This window comes from Mesoplodon densirostris, chromosome 2 (assembly GCF_025265405.1).
Source record: "Mesoplodon densirostris isolate mMesDen1 chromosome 2, mMesDen1 primary haplotype, whole genome shotgun sequence".
NCBI lineage: Eukaryota > Metazoa > Chordata > Mammalia > Artiodactyla > Ziphiidae > Mesoplodon > Mesoplodon densirostris.
In genome coordinates this window covers 115,789,568-115,808,597 of record NC_082662.1, presented here as the reverse complement: position 1 = coordinate 115,808,597, position 19,030 = coordinate 115,789,568, and the positions used below count along the sequence as shown (strand labels likewise).

The following is a 19,030-nucleotide window of genomic DNA, read 5'->3' as shown; positions in this document are numbered from 1 at the left end:
AAGTGTGTGTGTGTGTGTGTGTGTGTGTGTGTATATATATATATATATATATTTTTTTTTTTTTTTTTTTTTTTTTTGCGGTACGCAGGCCTCTCACTGTTGTGGCCTCTCCCATTGCGGAGCACAGGCTCCGGACGCGCAGGCTCAGCGGCCATGGCTCACGGGCCCAGCCGCTCCGCTGCATGTGGGATCTTCCCGGACTGGGGCACGAACCTGCGTCTCCTGCATTGGCAGGCGGACTCTCAACAGCTGCACCACCAGGGAAGCCCTATTTTTATTTTTAATAAAAAATATTTATTATGAAAAATTAAGAAAAGAAAGAGTTCTATTTTTCAGTCTTTGTTAATTCTTTCTAGATATTTTTTCTGTGTTTAATCAAGCACATATTTATCTTTTTTCCCAAGAAAGGAATCATACTATACATATTGTCCTGCATCTGCAACTTTCTTCGTTCACTTAATATAATTTAGACATCTTTCTATTGTAATACATAGAGATCTCCCTCTCCTGTGTAATGGCTACATAGTGGTAAGGAATTAGTTATTCTCATTTTCTAGACTTTGTTTTTGCTTTTTGTTTTAATTCACTTCCTCAGTTGCACTAGCCACATTTCAAGTTCTCAGTTGCCTCATGTGGCTAGTGGCTACCGTTGTCATACAATGCATATGTAGAACATTTCCGACCTTGCAGAAAATTCTGTTAGACGATACTGATCTAAAGTTGTCCCAGGAAAAATTTTATCTTAGTATAACAATCCAGGGGCTTCCCTGGTTGCACAGTGGTTAAGAATCTGCCTGCCAGTGCAGGGTACACGGGTTCGAGCCCTGGTCTGGGAAGATCCCACATGCCACAGAGCAGCTAAGCCCGTGCACCACAACTACTGACCCTGTGCTCTAGAGCCCACGAGCCACATGTACTGAAGCCCACACACCTAGATCCCATGCTCCACAACAAAGAGAAGCCACCGCAATGAGAAGACCACGTACCACAGCTAAGAGTAGCCCCTGCTCACTGCAACTAGAGAAAGCCCACGCAGCAACAAAGACCCATTGCAGCCAAAAATAAATAAATAAAATAAATTTATTAAAGAAAAAAATATATATAACAATCCATAATTGATTGACTCCTTCAAGATTTTTAGTTAGGAATCTAAAAGACATCATAGCATCAACATTAGAGAAAATTGCAAGGGAGAAAAATACCCATATGTCTATGCTCTGCCATTACAAATGTTTGTTATTTTTGTATATTTTTAGTTATTTCTGAGTTATTGTAGGGATATAATTTTCTTATGCTTATGGGTATTATGTGTGTATTGTGTTGTACTTTTGTCACGAATGTGTTGAACATGTATAGAATGTTTATATTCTATATGTATATACTATTTTATACTAAGGCATCATAATTATAGTCATTCCCTAATTATTGGGAATTAGGGTCATTTCTTTTTTCACTATCAATGCCTTTGTATAAAGAGTTTTACAAAAATATTATTTTAATGAGATGCACTACTCTAAGTGGGTTTACTGAGATAAATTATATGTTCAGTTTTCAGGCTTTTGCTGCATTTTGAGAAATTTAAGTTTTGTTGGAAGGAAGGAAGGAAGGAACTTGGCTAATTGGGGAGAATAGGTGAGATGAGTCCGCTGTGGGAAATGATCTGTGCACAGGCACTGAGGAAAAAAAGAATAAGTTGTTCAAAAACTTCAGAATAGGGAATTCCCTTGTGGTTAGGACTCTGTGCTTTCACTGCTGAGGGTTTGGGTTTAATTCCTGGTTAGGGAACTAAGATCCTGCAAGCCGTGTGGCCCAGCCAAAAAATAAGCAAAAAATAAAATAAAAACTTCAGAATAAATGTGCTTTATTGGAGTAGATTCTTATGGTGCTGAACATCTTAAATTTTCATTAGAGATATGAGTTCAGAGTTGGGAATAAGTGTCTAAAACATTTTTTTTTCCTAGATGAGGCAGATGATGATGACGATCCAGAATATAATTTCCTGGAAGACCTGGATGAACCAGACACAGAGGATTTCCGCACTGACCGGGCAGTAAGAATCACCAGTGAGTCTGTGTTTATTATGAGTCCTGGTCTTGACTTCTCCACATCTACCTTTGTTTACTTTGCAGATTTTTGAGGTTGAAGTTTGTAGCCCACTCAAGACATTTAAGCTTCCTCTACCCATTTATTTCTATAATTCTTTAAATTTACGTATATATCCAGGAAGCCTATCAGTTACTCATTTATACATCCCACAGTCATGTATTGAGTATTTGGCAGCGATTGTACCAAAATGAATAAGACATGGCCTCTGCCTGTAGGATGTCAGCTTAGTAGGGGGATACAAACAGAAACAGTTATAGTACCAAGTGATAGGTGCTATAATAATAGTTTGTGTATACACTAGTGGCCTAAACGAGGGTTATACTGTCCTAATGTATGGTATGGGTTAGGGAAGGATTCACAAAATGGGATGTTTTATTTTAGTTTTGAAGGAGCAGTAAGAAATTTTTGGTGAATGGGGGCAGAGAGGGATATTGCAAATAGAAGAATTCTGCAAACCATGGAATTATGAAACAATACATGTGTTTGGAAAATAGTAAGTAGTTTGGTTAAGTTGTATGAGTGAGTGGTGATAGAAGAGTTAAGCAGTGTTCAGTTCATGGAGAACCTTAGATCTGAGTTTTGATCTGTCAAAAAGGAGAGCTCAAAGAGCTCAAAGCAGGAAATAAATAGGAACTGATTTGGATTTTAGAAATATCACTTTGATTTAATGCCAGTTTAATGTATTGATTTGGTGGGTAAAGAGAGCAAGATTGGAGGCATGGAAAACAAATAACTTGGCTTGAGTCATTTGTTTAAAATTATTTCATTGCTAGTTTGCCAATGATGAAAAACATATTTCAGGAACTGTTGATTTTTATTGAGTGTGTGCATGACCCTGTACTGGAATAGTATACACAACATGGTGAAGGTAAGACGTTGGCTCTTGACGAGGTTATGAAGAAAGTTTTATAAGTATCCAAAAGTGTTTATTATGTACCTAAATAATGCAAGTCTTTGTGCAAAGAGAATTATGTAAACACAATCCTTTAGGACTTATGTTCTGTTTTGTTGCTTTAGTTCATCTTTCATGTTTTTAAGATTAGAATGCTGTTTCCTTTATGAAGATGTTACATTTATTTTGGTATGTTATGACAGTTAAGGTTGCATTGAAAGGAAAGCAGTAGGAATCAAAGAGAAAGTGTAGAAAGAAAAGGCTTGAGGATTTAGGTTTTGAGAAAATTGTGAAGGAGGGTCTAGGAAGGTATGAGAAAAAACAAGAAAGCCTTGTGTCTCAGAAACCAAGGGAAGAGTCTTGAAGGAGCGAATGGTCCACAGTGTCATGTGCTGGTCAGGAAACATTTTGTGCTTGAAGCAGAAAAGTAGGAGATTGCATTTCAATTCAGCTCTCATCCTGGTGTACACTTGCCTTCCCTTCTTGTTTGTTACTTTCTTCAGTTTATAGATACAGTTAACCTTGAGCAACTCAGAGGGTAGGGATGCCCAACCCCAGTGTAGTTGAAAATCCGACTAGAAGTTTTGACTCCCTGAAAACTTAACTACTAGTAGCCTACTGTTGAAGGCTTACCAATAAAATAAAGTTATTAACATGTATTTTATATATAATGTGTTTTGTATACTGTATTCTTAAAGTAAGCTAGAGAAAAGAAAATATTATTAAGAAAATCATAATAAGGAAGAGAAAATACATTTACAGTACCGTATTTATGGATACTGTAAGTTTATGTTATCTGTTTACAAGCTGAATCATCTGTCAGTATCTATATTAATATTGTCTTATATGATACAAAACACTGTAGATATACATGTTACAAACACTAGACAATGAAAAATGAAAAGTGAAAAAGGAACATTTATTTATTGGTATAAGGATTCATGCATTGATAATGAAGAAGCAACAGTATGATGGCTTGATAGTAGCCTAGTGTAATTGATATGATTGCTTCACAGATCGCTTCTTAGTACTCTGGCCTGAATGGTTACAAAATTTTGTAACCATTCAGCAGTACACTGCTAAATGGTTACAAAATTTTTATGGCATACAGTATTACAGTCATATTCATGTACAGGATTGGAAACATTGTTACATTTTAAAAAAATGTGATAATAGACTGATACACAGTTGGTAATGTAATTCTTTGAAAGCACAGTTATAAATCATTAATAAAACTAACATTAATTTTATTAATTATTAATTTTATATTAAATATCACTCACTTTATGCCTATGTAAGGATAGGCTATCCATTTCAATACAAGTCTTGTACATGATGTTCTACATGATGAATACTTAGGCGATGATGATGATGATGACACAAAGACATCTCATACAATTCTTGCCATACAGTTAGTAGATTTTCACACAAAGATACACACACATACACAACAGATAAGTTTATTAACTGTAGACATGATGATTATTTACTATTCATTAAGTCGCAGTGGGTCATCATAAAGGCCTTCATCCTCCTTGTCTTCATATTGAGTAGGCTGATGAGGAGGGGGGGGTTGGTCTTGCTGTCTCGGGGTGGCAGAGGCAGGAGAGGTGGTGGAGGAGGAAGGGGAGGCAGAGAGTGTAACTTTATGGAAATACATTGTAATTTCTGTGTGACTTTTTTGCTTTTTCATTTCTCTAAAAATGTTTCTGTATGGTACCAGTCCCTCTCCCACCATGTGCTTTGTTTTCAGAGTCTGTATCATAGAAGCATCCTTGTAAAAGAAGTCAAAAGCAGTCTTAAATAATCGGAACCCGGCTGCCTGATTGTCTAATGTCAGTTTGTTTTCTGACACAGCTTCTTCTACATCTTCTCCCTCATCATCTGGCACTGTTTTGGAAGCACTCATCTTCATCAAGTCATCTTTTGTTAATTCCTCTGGTGTGGTGTCTGTTAGCTCTTGAATTTCTCCAAGATTCAGAACTTGAAACCCTTCACCCCCATCTTTTTTTGGCCATATTCACAGTCTGTTTCATGATTTCCTTGATTGGCTCTGTCGTAAATCTTGTGAAGTCATGCAGGACATCTGAACACAGTTTTCTCCAGCAGGAATTTATTGTTTCAGGTTTGATGGCTTTCATGGCTTTTTCTTTAACAGTGATGGCTTCTTCAGTGGTGTGATCCTTCCTCCAGACTTACGTGATGTTCTCTCCATTGGGGTCTTTTCTTTAGTGTGGATAATCCTTTCCATAGAATATTGTGTGTAATGAGCCTTAAAGGTCCTTATGACCCCCGATCTAGAGGCTGAATTAGAGACATGTTTGGAGGTGAATAGACCACTTAGACGCCTACAGTGTTGAATTCATGGGGTTCTGGGTACTCAGGGGCATTGTCCAATTTCAAAAGAACTTTAAAAGGCAAGGTATTTCCTGACTTCAGGGACAAAGCATCGATGGAAACAATCCATAGAAAGGCCCTTCTTTTTGTATATCTAAAGACTGGCAGCTCGTGTTTATCTTTTCCTTTCAAGGTGAGCAGCTTTATAGATAAGGGCAGTCCTGGTGGTAAATGTGACTGCATTTTCACAAAACAGTAGACTTAGCCTCTCCCTTCCTGCCTTAAATCCTGGTGCTTGCTTCTCTTCCTTACTAATGTCTTTTGAGGCTTTATTTTTTTAAATTTTTTTCCCCTCCAGAATAGGGCACTTTCATCTACACTAAAAACCTGTTCAGGCAGATATCCTTTCTCCTCAGTCTGGGAACTTGTCTGCTACCTCTGCGTCAGCAGAGGCTGCTTCTCCTGTTATCTTGACAGTTTTTAAGCCAAACCTCTTTCTAAAATTATCAAACCATCCTTTGCTGGCATTAAATTCTCCAGACTTAGACCCTTCATCTTCCTTTTGCTTTAAGTTGTCGTATAATGACTTTGCTTTTTCTCAAATCATATTAGAGTCTATAGGTATGCCTTTCTTATAGCAATCTTGCACCCACATAAAAGCTGCATTTTCAATATGAGATAAAAAGGTATTTCACAAAAAGCGCAAGGTTTTTGCACCTGCTGGCATAGCGGCAGTTATGGCTTCATGAATTTCCTTTTCATTTTTTACAATGGTCCTTACACTGGATTCATTTATCTTGAAATGGTGGGAAATCACAGCTGCAGACCACAATCTCTGGTACATATCAAGCAATTCAGCGTCTTCTTGTAATGTCATGACTTTTCTTTGCTTCTTGGGAGCATTTCCAGCATCACTAGTGGCTCTTCGCATGGGTACCATGGTGTTATTCAAGGCCTATGGTATTGTACTAAACTTGATGAAAAATACTCAGGAACCACAAGAGATTACTTTTTCCTACAGTACGCAATTTGCTGGAGAGACGAACTGCTCAGGAGATGTTTTAAGCAGATACTTGCAACACCTATGCTAGCAACAGGAGGTGGCTCTGAAATTATTACAGAAGTACAGTATATGCCACAGTTAATTTTATGCAGTTATGATTTCATACTGCATCTTTATGTTTGGGTTTCTCTCAACTGTGAATGGTGCCATGTGTGGTCTGTAAGTGTGTGTGTAAGTTTTGATAAATTTTAACTTTTTAGAGTACATTTGTGTACATTTTATGGTAGTAAATGATAAAATAGACTAGTATCTACATATAGTTTATGCATTCATGACATACCTAACTTTTTCTTAAATTTTTTTGGTATTTCTAGGCTCTGTGGTTTGTCTGAGGGTTTTTTCAAATTGTTGCACGTCCCCCCCAAATTGTTCCAATATATTTACTGAAAAAATCTGCATATAAGTGGACCCATACAGTTCAATTCCATGTTGTTCAAGGGTCAACTGTAATTTCTCAGGGAGATCCTCCTCAGTTAGGATTGATTTTCTTGCTCTGTAATCCATACTATTTTTTTTCACAACTCACACACACACACTGTATTTTATTTTTACAAGAGATACATAAACTGACACCAAGCATTGTAAATGGATGACCGCAAGAAAAGCAACAATGACTGCAATTACCAAACACGAAACACACTCATGCTGTGTCATAATATTGACATTCAGTCCAGTAAACCTCCACTGTAACAGCTCCTTTACTTTGCAGTGAAAATTGATTTGTATATTTTTTGCCTCTGAGTCCTTGTGGGATTTTTCTTTTTTTTTTTAATTCAAACAGAAAGTCACAAAAATTATAATCATCCTCATCAGTTCACTCAGTCCCATGCAATCAATTTTTTTTATCTTGATCTTTTGTTAGCACTTTTATGAATTCATCAGTTTTCCATTAGAGTTCTGAAAATGCTTATTCATTCAGTTCAGCAGTATCATCAGTTACCAGAAACCTGTACTTGTCTTTTCCATGAATTCCGTGAAGATGAAACCATTTTATAGGAACACTTTTGCGAAAGCATCAGAGTACACCCAGAACTGTCTGTAAATGACAAAAGACTTAAAAATGACCACGGTTAAAGATTTGATGAAAGTTCATAATAATACAATTGACAGGGAAATTTAGTTATTTCTGAGATATACATTTTAAAGTAATAACTAGAATTATGACTTATAACATTATACCAGAACATATAAGATTTTTAGAAATTTCATGTAATGTCTGAAACATTTATATTAACATATTTCCATACAAATAGCGCAAAGAAAGTGTAGTATTAGTTGTTTTTTTTGTTTTTTTTTTAATACAGCAGGTCCTTATTAGTCATCAATTTTATACACATCAGTGTATACATGTCAATCCCAATCGCCCAATTCAGCACACCACCATCCCCACCCAACTGCGGTTTTCCCCCCTTGGTGTCCATACGTTTGTTCTCTACATCTGTCTCTCAACTTCTGCCCTGCAAACCGGTTAATCTGTACCATTTTTCTAGGTTCCACATACATGCGTTAATATACGATACTTGTTTTTTTCTTTCTGACTTACTTCACTCTGTATGACAGTCTCTAGATCCATCCACGTCTCAACAAATGACTCAATTTTGTTCCTTTTTATGGCTGAGTAATATTCCATTGTATATATGTACCACAACTTCTTTATCCATTCGTCTTTCGATGGGCATTTAGGTTGCTTTCATGACCTGGCTATTGTAAATAGCACTGCAGTGAACATTGGGGTGCATGTGTCTTTTTGAATTACGGTTTTCTCTGGGTATATGCCCAGTAGTGGGATTGCTGGATCATATGGTAATTCTATTTTTAGTTTTTTAAGGAACCTCCATACTGTTCTCCATAGTGGCTGTATAAATTTACATTTCCACCAACAGTGCAAGAGGGTTCCCTTTTCTCCACACCCTCTCCAGCATTTGTTGTTTGTAGATTTTCTGATGATGCCCATTCTAACTCATTGTAGAATACCTCATTGTAGTTTTGATTTGCATTTCTCTAATAATTAGTGATGTTGAGCAGCTTTTCATGTGCTTCTTGGCCATCTGTATGTCTTCTTTGGAGAAATGTCTGTTTAGGTCTTCTGCCCATTTTTGGATTGGGTTGTTTCTTTAATACTGAGCTGCATGAATTGTTTATATATTTTGGAGGTTAATCCTTTGTCCGTTGATTCGTTTGCGAATATTTTCTCCCATTCTGAGGGTTGTCTTTTTGTCTTGTTTATGGTTTCCTTTGCTGTGCAAAAGCTTTTAAGTTTCATTAGGTCCCATTTGTTTATTTTTGTTTTTATTTCCATTACTCTAGGAGGTGGATCAGAAAAGATCTTGCTGTGATTTATGTCAAAGAATGTTCTTCCTATGTTTTCCTCTAAGAGTTTTATAGTGTCCAGTCTTACATTTAGGTCTCGAATCCATTTTGAGTTTATTTTTGCATATGGTGTTAGGGAGTGTTCTAATTTCATTCTTTTCCATGTAGCTGTCCAGTTTTCCCAGCACCACTTGTTGAAGAGAATGTCTTTTCTCCATTGTCTATCTTTGCATCCTTTGTCATAGATTAGTTGACCATAGGTGTGTGGGTTTATCTCTGGGCTTTCTATCTTGTTCCATTGATCTATGTTTCTGTTTTTGTGCCAGTACCATATTGTCTTGATTACTGTAGCTTTGTAGTATAGTCTGAAGTCAGGGAGTCTGATTCCTCCAGCTCCGTTTTTCTCCCTCAAGACTGCTTTGGCTATTCAGGGCTTTTTATGTCTCCATACAAATTTTAAGATGATTTGTTCTAGTTCCATAAAAAATGCCATTGGTAATTAGATAGGGATTGCATTGAATCTGTAGATTGCTTTGGGTAGTATAGTCACTTTCACAATATTGATCCTTCCAATCCAAGAACATGGTATATCTCTCCATCTGTTGGTATCATCTTTAATTTCTTTCATCAGTGTCTTATAGTTTTCTGCATACAGGCCTTTTCCCTAGGTAGTTTTATTCCTAGGTATTTTATTCTTTTTGTGGCAATGGTAAATGGGAGTGCTTCCATAATTTCTCTTTCAGATTTTTCATCGTTAGTGTATAGGAATGCAAGAGAGTTCTGTGCATTAATTTTGTATCCTGCAGCTTTACCAGATTGATTGATTAGCTCTAGTAGTTTTCTGGTGGCATGTTTAGGATTCTCTATGTGTAGTATCTTGTGATCTGCAAACAGTGACAGTTTTACTTCTTCTTTTCCAATTTGTATTCCTTTTATTTCTTTTTCTTCTCTGATTGCCGTGGCTAGGACTTCCAAAACTATGTTGAATAATAGTGGTGATAGTGGACATCCTTGTCTCGTTCTTGATCTTAGAGGAAATGCTTTCAGTTTTTCACCATTGAGAATGATGTTTGCTATGGGTTTGTCATATATGGCCTTTATTATGTTGAGGTTGGTTCCCTCTATGCCCACTTTCTGGAGAATTTTTATCATAAATCGGTGTTGAATTTTGTTGAAAGCTTTTTCTGCAACTATTGAGATGATCATATGGTTTTTATTCTTCAGTTTGTTAGTATGGTGTATCACATTGATTGATTTGCGTATATTGAAGAATCCTTGCATGCCTGGGATAAATCCCACTTGATCATGGTGTATGATCCTTTTAATGTGCTGTTGGATTCTGTTTGCTAGTATTTTGTTGAGGATTTTTGCATCTATATTCATCAGTGATATTGGTCTGTAATTTTCTTTTTTTGTAGTACCTTTGTCTGGTTTTGGTATCAGGGTGATGGTGGCCTCGTAGAATGAGTTTGGGAGTGTTCCTTCCTCCACAATTGTTTGGAAGAGTTTGAGAAGGATGGGTGTTAGCTCTTCTCTAAATGTTTGATAGAATTCACCTGTGAAGCCATCTGGTCCTGGACTTTTGTTTGTTGAAAGATGTTTTTTTTTTTTTTTTTTTTGCGGTACGCGGGCCTCTCACTGCTGTGGCCTCTCCCGCTGTGGAGAACAGGCCCCGGACGCGCAGGCTCAGCGGCCATGGCTCACGGGCCCAGCCGCTCCGCAGCATGTGGGATCCTCCCAGACCGGGGCACGAACCCGCGTCCCCTGCATCGGCAGGCGGACTCTCAACCACTGCGCCACCAGGGAAGCCATGTTGGAAGATTTTTAATCACAGTTTCTATTTCATTACTTGTGATTGGTCTATTCATATTTTCTGTTTCTTCATGGTTCTGTCTTGGAACGTTATACCTTTCTAAGAATTTGTCCATGTCTTCCAGGTTGTCCATTTCATTGGCATAGAGTTGCTTGTAGTAGTCTCTTAGGATGCTTTGTATTTCTGTGGTGTCTGTTATAACTTCTCCTTTTTAATTTCTAATTTTATTGATTTGAGTCCTCTCCCTCTTTTTCTTGATGAGTCTGGCTAATGGTTTATCAATTTTGTTTATCTTCTCAAAGAACCAGCTTTTAGTTTTATTGATCTTTGCTATTGTTTTCTTTGTTTCTATTTCATTTATTTCTGCTCTGATCTTTATGATTTCTTTCCTTCTGCTAACTTTGGGTTTTGTTTGTTCTTCTTTCTCTAGTTCCTTTAGGTGTAAGGTTAGATTGTTTACTTGAGATTTGCCTTGTTTCTTGAGGTAGGCTTGTATAGCTATAAACTTCCCTCTTAGAACTGCTTTTGCTGCATCCCATAGGTTTTGGATCATCATGTTTTCATTGTCATTTGTCTCTAGGTATTTTTTGATTTCCTCTTTGATTTCTTCAGTGATCTCTTGGTTATTTAGTAACGTATTATTTAGCCTCCATGTGTTTGTGTTTTTTACATTTTTTTCCCTGTAATTCTTTTCTAATCTCATAGCGTTGTGGTCAGAAAAGATGCTTGATATGATTTCAGTTTTCTTAAATTTACTGAGGCTTGATTTGTGACCCAAGCTGTGATCTATCCTGGAGAATGTTCCGTGCGCACTTGAGAAGAAAGTGTAATCTGCTGTTTTTGGATGGAATGTCCTATAAATATCAATTAAATCTATGTGGTCTATTGTGTCATTTAAAGCTTCTGTTTCCTTATTTTCATTTTGGATGATCTGTCCATTGGTGTAAGTGAGGTGTTAAAGTCCTCCACTATTATTGTGTTACTGTCGATTTCCTCTTTTATAGCTGTTAGCACTTGCCGTATGTATTGAGGTGCTTCTATGTTGGGTGCATATATATTTGTAATTGTTTTGTCTTCTTCTTGGATTGATCCCTTGATCATTATTTAGTGGCCTTCCTTGTCTCTTATAACATTCTTTATTTTAAAGTCTATTTTATCTGATATGAGTATAGCTACTCCAGCTTTCTTCTGATTTCCATTTGCATGGAATATCTTTTTCCATCCCCTCACTTTCAGTCTGTATGTGTCCCTAGGTCTGAAGTGGGTCTCTTGTAGACAGCATATATATGGGTCTTGTTTTTGTATCCATTCAGCAAGCCTGTGTCTTTTGGTTGGAGCATTTAATCCATTCACGTTTAAGGTAATTATCAATATGTATGTTCCTATGATCATTTTCTTAATTGTTTTGGGTTTGTTTTTGTAGATCCTTTTCTTCTCTTGTGTTTCCCACTTAGAGAAGTTCCTTTAGCATTTGCTGTAGAACTGATTTGGTGGTGCTGAATTCTCTTAGCTTTTGCTTGTCTGTAAAGCTTTTGATTTCTCCATCAAATCTGAATGAGATCCTTGCCGGGTAAAGTAATCTTGGTTGTAGGTTCTTCCCTTTCATCACTTTAAGTATATCATGCCACTCCCTTCTGGGTTGTAGAGTTTCTGCTGAGAAATCAGCTGTTAACCTTATGGGAGTTCCCTTGCATGTTATTTGTCATTTTTCCCTTGCTGCTTTCAATAATTTTTCTTGTCTTTAATTTTTGCCAGTTTGATTACAATGTGTCTCAGTGTGTTTCTCCTTGGTTTATCCTGTATGGGACTCACTGTGCTTCCTGGACTTGGGTGGCTATTTCCTTTCCCATCTTAGGGAAGTTGTCCACTATAATCTCTTCAAATATTTTCTCTGGTTCTTTCTCTCTCCTTCTTCTGGGACCCCTATAATGCGAATGTTGTTGCGTTTAATGTTGTCACAGTGGTCTATTAGGCTGTCTTCATTTCTTTTCATTCTTTTTTCTTATTCTGTTCCACAGCAGTGAATTCCACTATTCTGTCTTCCAGGTCACTTATCTGTTCGTCAGCCTCTGTTATTCTGCTATTGATTCCTTCTAACGTATTTTTCATTTCAGTTACTGTATCGTTCATCTCTTTGTTTGTTCTTTAATTCTTCTAGGTCTTCGTTAAACATTTCTTGCATCTTCTTGATCTTTGCCTCCATTCTTTTTCCGAGGTCCTGGATCATCTTCACTATCATTATTCTGAATTCTTTTTTGGAAGGTTGCCTATCTCCAGTTCATTTAGTTATTTTTCTGGGGTTTTATCTTGTTCCTTCATCTGGTACATAGCCCTGTGCCTTTTCATCTTGTCTGTGTTTCTGTGAATGTTGTTTTTGTTCCACAGGCTGCAGGATTGTAGTTCTTCTTGCTTCTGCTGTCTGCCCTCTGGTGGATGAGGCTATCTAAGAGGCTTGATGGGAGGGACTGGTGGTGGGTAGAGCTGACTGTTGCTCTGGTGGACAGAGCTCAGTAAAACTTTAATCCACTTGACTGTTGATGGATGGGGCTGTGTTCCCTCCTTGTTGGGTGTTTGGCCTGACTTCCAGGTCACTTATCCACCCAAGACTGGAGCCTACCTGGGCTATTTGGTGGGGCTAATGACAGACTCTGAGAGGGCTCATGCCGAGGAGTACTTCCCAGAACTTCTGCTGTCAGTGCCCTTGTCCCCATGGTGTGCTACAGCCTCCCCCAACCCCCTGCCTCTGCTGGAGACCCTCCAACACTAGCAGGTAGGTCTGGTTCAGTCTCCTATTGGGTCACTGCTCCTTCCCTTGGGTCCCAGTGCACACACTACTTTGTGTGTGCCCTCCAAGAGTGGAGTCTCTGTTTCCCCCAGTCCTGTTGAAGTCCTGCAGTCAATTCCCACTAGGCTTCAAAGTCTGATTCTCTAGGAATTCCTCCTCCCGTTGCCGGGCCCCCAGGTTGGGAAGCCTGATGTGGGGCTCAGAACCTTCACTCCAGTGAGTGGACTTCTGTGGTATAAGTGTTCTCCAGTCTGTGAGTCACCCACCCAGCAGTTATCGGATTTGATTTTACTGTGATTGCGCCCCTCTTACCGTCTCATTGTGGCTTCTCCTTTGTCTTTGGATGTGGGGTATCTTTTTTGGTGAGTTCCAGTGTCTTCCTGTCGATGATTGTCCAGCAGCTAGTTGTGATTCTGGTGTTCTCGCAAGAGGGAGTGAGAGCACGTCCTTCTACTCCGCCATCTTGGTTCCTCCTCCTGATTATATCCATACTATTTTATATGTCCTTTTTAATACTCATCTCTCTCATAGTTGCTTATTTATATCTGTCTCCTTCCCTAAACTGTGAGCTTCTCCTGGGTTTTGTGTTGTTTATTGCCTTAGAGCCGGTGTTTTTCACGGGGCTGACAGTATTTGCCAATCAAATAGTGAACTTTTCTGGGTTGCCTGAATGATGGGTCTTCCTTTCTAGTCATAGAGTTCTATGGTCATAAGTAAAAACTGGGATAGAATTTTAATTTTGTTTCTACCCCTTGTTGTCTTATGTTATCATGCTTAATTATAATCCCTTTAATAGGACTTTTCTTACATGGATGATAAAAATTTAAAAATAAAAAAGCTTAGGGGCTTCCCTGGTGGCGCAGTGGTTGAGAGTCCGCCTGCCGATGCAGGGGACACGGGTTCGTGCCCCGGTCTGGGAAGATCCCACATGCCTTGGAGCGGCTGGGCCTGTGAGCCATGGCCACTGAGCCTGCGCGTCCGGAGCCTGTGCTCCGCAACGGGAGAGGCCACAACAGTGAGAGGCCCGCGTACTGCAAAAAAAAAAAAAAAAAAAAAAAGCTTAGAATCACAGAGTTTGGAAAGCCTCCTGTGGTCACATATATTTTCCTCCCACTTAAGCGTTTGTTAACAGCTTCTCTCATGTGACCTTTCAGTCCATTTGGATACCTCCAGTGACAGGGAGTTCATCAGCTCTGCAGATAGTGTGTCCTACTCTTGAACACCTCTTCAATTAACATTTTCCTTATTAATTTTTTTAAAATTTATTTTTATTTTTTGGCTGCCTTGGGTCTTCATTGCTGCGCGAGGGCTTTTCTCTGGTTGCGGCGAGTGGGGGCTACTCTTCGTTGTGGTGCATGGGCTTCTCATTGCAGTGGCTTCTCTTGATGTGGAGCATGGGCTCTAGGCACACGGGCTTCAATGGTTATGGCACTGGGCTCAGTAGCTGTGGCACACGAGCTCTAGAGCGCAGGCTCAGTAGTTGTGGTGCATGGGCTTTGTTGCTCCCCGGCATGTGGTATCTTCCCGGGTGAGGGCTCAAACTCGTGTCCCCTGCATTGGTAGGCAGATTCTTTTTTTTTTTTTTTTTTTTTGCGGTACGCAGGCCTCTCACTGTTATGGCCTCTCCCGTTGCGGAGCACAGGCTCCGGACGCGCAGGCTCAGCGGCCATGGCTCACGGGCCCAGCCGCTCCGCGGCATGTGGGATCCTCCCAGACCAGGGCACGAACCCGTGTCCCCTGCATCGGCAGGTGGACTCTCAACCACTGCGCCACCAGGGAAGCCTGGTAGGCAGATTCTTAACGACTGCGCCACCAGGGAAGCCCCAGCATTTTCCTTATTGAACCTGAATCTATCTTTTATATTTCTCTGTTTGTCCTTTGTTGCCATAAAATGTAATTTACTCTTAAGTGTGCATAGTATGTTTCTTTTTCTACATTTTTTCTTTATTATGCTAAACATACCAAGTTTTTTCACTTCTCTAAATGCCAGGCTTTCCACATTTCAACCCCCAAGTTACCCTCGTCTGGATTCTAGCCTTTATTTTAAAGAAAATTCTCCCCCATGACATTTTATTATGAAACTTTTTGAACATATAGAAGAGTTGAAAGAATTGTAGAGTGGACACCCGTATACCCACTACCTATCTTCTATAGTTAACTTTTCATATATTTGCTTAGTCATGCAGCTATCCATCTATGAATCCATTTTTTTTAAAAGCATTTCATAGTGAGTTGTAGGTATCTAAACATTTCAGCATACATATCATGAATTAGAACTCAGTATTTGTTTACGGTTATTCTTTTTAGGTAAATTTATACACACTGTAGTACAGAAATCTTAAGTATACCATTCAGTGAGGTTCAATGTGCCTCCTCTTGTATAACTCAAACCCCTAACAAGATAGAGATTTGTCACCCCAGAAAGTACCCACTTGCCTCTTCCCAGTCAGTCCCCACACCATCCTCCCAGGTGCGACCATTGTTCCCTTTTCTTCTATCACAGATTAGATTTGCCTCTTTATTTTTTGTTTTTTTGGCGATACGCGCGCCTCTCACTGTTGTGGCCTCTCCAGTTGCGGAGCACAGGCTCTGGACACGCAGGCTCAGCAGCCATGGCTCACGGGCACAGCCGCTCCTTGGCATGTGGGATCTTCCCAGACTGGGACACGAACCCGTGTCCCCTGCATCGGCAGGCGGACTCTCAACCACTGCGCCACCAGGGAAGCCCTAGATTTGCCTCTTTGAAAACTTCATGTGAATGGAATCATATAGTATATGTTCTGTTGTATACAGCTTCTTTCACTTAGCATAATGTTTTTGAGATTCATGCACATTGCTTGTATCATTAATTTCTTCCCTTTTATTGCTGAGTAGGATTCCAGTGTATAAATATACCAATTTGTTTATTTTTCATCAATCCCCAGGTGTTGATGGAACCTGGGTTCTTTCTAATTTCTGGCTGTCTTGAATAAAGATAGCTCTGAACTTTCTTGTGCAAGGTTTTGTGGACAAATGTTTTATTTCCCTTGGGTCAGCTATTTAGTGGAAGAATCAGTGGTCATAAGGTAGCTGTATACTTAGTTTGCTGAGAAATTGCCAAACCTTTTTCCAAAGTGGCTTTCCACTTTAAATTCTTTTTACAGTTCTAGTTGCTCCACATCCTCACTAACATTTGGATTTTAGCTTTTTAATGCCATCTTAAGAACGGCTTTTACAGAAATGACCACAGTCTTCTAGATAGAGTCTGAGACTGCTTTGATTCAGTGATATGCTTGCCTTCTTGGTTGTGAGCACTGTTTTGGAGCTACTGTGTCATATTGAACTTAAGGTCAACCAAAACATAGAGATCTTTTTCAGATTAATTGTTTTTGAGCCATGTTACCTTTTTGTGCACTTAAGAAGCTGAGTTTTGAAAATCCTAAATGTAAGACTTTAAATTTATCCCCATTATGTTTCATCCAATTAATTTGAGAAAACCTAGAATTTTGAATCTGTCATCAGTTGGTCTGGCGATCCCTTTCAGCTTTATATCGTTTACAGATTTGGTAAGTGTGTTTTCTGGGTGTTTTAGGTTGTTGATGGGATTGCTGAATAGTTCAGGTCCAAAGATAGGGTCCTATGACACACTGCTGGAGACTTCTTTCTTGACTCCATTCAGTAGGATAGGCCAACAAATATGAATTTATCTCATTATAAAATCTAGCTTACATTTTTGTGTGTTTTCCCATTAGAATTTAAGCTTCATGAGAGTAAAGTCCTGTCACGTATCTAAGCATCTAGAACCAGGGATTAAGGCATATAGTTGGTGTTCAATAAATGTTTTTAAATGAATGAGTGAATGGTGGGTAGATATGGGATTTTGTTAAAAGCCTTGCTGAAAACAACTTTCATTGAATTTTCTTGGAATTCCCCCTATGGCAAAATGAAACAAACAAGTGCCAACAGCATACCGTTTGGCTTTTTTGCAGAAAAGGAAGTGAATGAACTGATGGAAGAGCTGTTTGAAACTGTGAGTAATGATCTTTGAATGAGAACTCAGAATAGTAAAAGTGGATTCTCCAGCAAGCTCTGTCCTTTGGTCTCAGGGCCTCTCTCTCCAGAAGCGTGGTGTGAACCAAGCCCATTCCCCTTTCAGTCCACCCAGGAGAGAATATAGTGACAGGAGAATTTTGCTAAGTAATAAACTTTGATTATCCATATGTAGGTTATTCTTAATAAAGTTTTCCTTGCAAGCTTTTGGATGGACTCTTCACTATCACATGTTGCATCCTTAAAGATTGCAAACTAATTTTAGATTATTCTGAGCCCAAATAGTTACCTTTCTCATAAATTTATCTCTTTAAAGATATTCTGATCATTTCAAGTTATCCATGCTCTGTCTTTACCATTACAAGTTGGCTGATTGAGAAACTTTTTTCCTGGCATAATAGCTACCCCATGTGCGGGATTGTGCGAGCCCAGAAGTGAGAAAGGTTGTGATGCAAGCCCTTTCTGTGCGCCCGCGTTATTAAAGTCCTGTAAACTAGTCTTTACTTTCCTTTCTCACTGCTAGAGTGACTTTTGCATGCCCATTCCCCAGGAAAATCCTTCTTTTCCTTTGCCCTCAGTTTCAAGATGAGATGGGGTTCTCCAACATGGAAGATGATGGCCCAGAGGAGGAGGAATGTGTGGCTGAGCCTCGGCCTAACTTTAACACCCCTCAAGCCCTACGGTAGGCTAACCAAAGACCTTGAGACTTAGAATGGAGGAAAAGTGTATGTCTGAAAAGGTTTTGAGAAATTTTGGTTAACAATTTCCCATCCCTGACTACCTGCTGTTACTGATACTAGGATGCAGAGTCCCTTGTGGGTGTTAGGTGTCAAGTGAATAAGTCTCCTTATGGGGCAGTGCAGCTATAGACCAAGCTGTACCTGTTTGGGAAGGGAGAAAAAGCAGTAGCTGGCATCCATAGCAGCTTCTCCAGGTGAGTGGTGCTGGAGAGGTGTGTAGGACTCTGTGGCCAGCCACAGAAACTACCCCAAATTGTAATATCCAGTATGTCCCTTTTGTTCTTCTGTTTGTCGTTAACATCTAGTAAATGTTAATGAACCTTTGTTAGTCACCAAGGCATTAATTGAGCAAACCATAAAGCACCTGAAGTAATGCCCTGGAGTCTGAAATGTGTGTACTGCCCTCTTCACTTAAATTAGCACTTCCATTGTCCCACTGGAGAGTAGAGGCTTTAAATTTTTCCCCAGTTTTTGTGGTGAGTTTGCATAGTTTATCCATACTTTATTGCTATCCATTCTGAGTAGCAGCATACTATCCTTAGGTGACTGGCTGGATGTCAGGGTATGGTTTGTGCCATGCATGGAACAAAGCAAAACTGAAAGACACATAGTCTCTAATTAGTCCTGTGTTTTAACTTAACAGCATTACCTAACTAGAGAGCTTTGGATCCACCTGAAAGCTAGACCTTCAGGGAACTTGCAAATTTAGTGAAAAAGACAAGGTATACTAATCATTGTGTAAAAGTCAGAAATATCAGTCATACTCCATTACAATAACTACCATAATATATCCACAACAGAAATCTCAGGAGTTCCTTTTTTTTTCAGCTTCGTTGAGGTATTATTGATAAATAAGGTTGTAAGATACTGAAAGTGTACAACTTGATGATTTGATAAACGTATGCTTTGTAAAAGGATTCCCCCCATCAAGTTAATTAACACTTCTATCACCTCA

At 39.0% G+C, this 19,030-nt stretch overlaps 1 protein-coding gene across 4 annotated transcripts in view; it reads left to right on the top strand.

Moving 5' to 3' along the window:
- Nucleotides 1-19,030, top strand: part of GON4L (gon-4 like) — a 93,546-nt gene that overhangs the window by 43,649 nt on the left and 30,867 nt on the right. For all 4 annotated transcript variants that reach the window (XM_060090707.1, XM_060090706.1, XM_060090708.1 and 1 more), the window contains 3 exons: nt 1,962-2,063; nt 17,275-17,315; nt 17,914-18,017. In XM_060090707.1, coding sequence (XP_059946690.1) covers nt 1,962-2,063; nt 17,275-17,315; nt 17,914-18,017 — 247 coding nt within the window. The remainder of the gene's footprint in view (nt 1-1,961; nt 2,064-17,274; nt 17,316-17,913; nt 18,018-19,030) is intronic.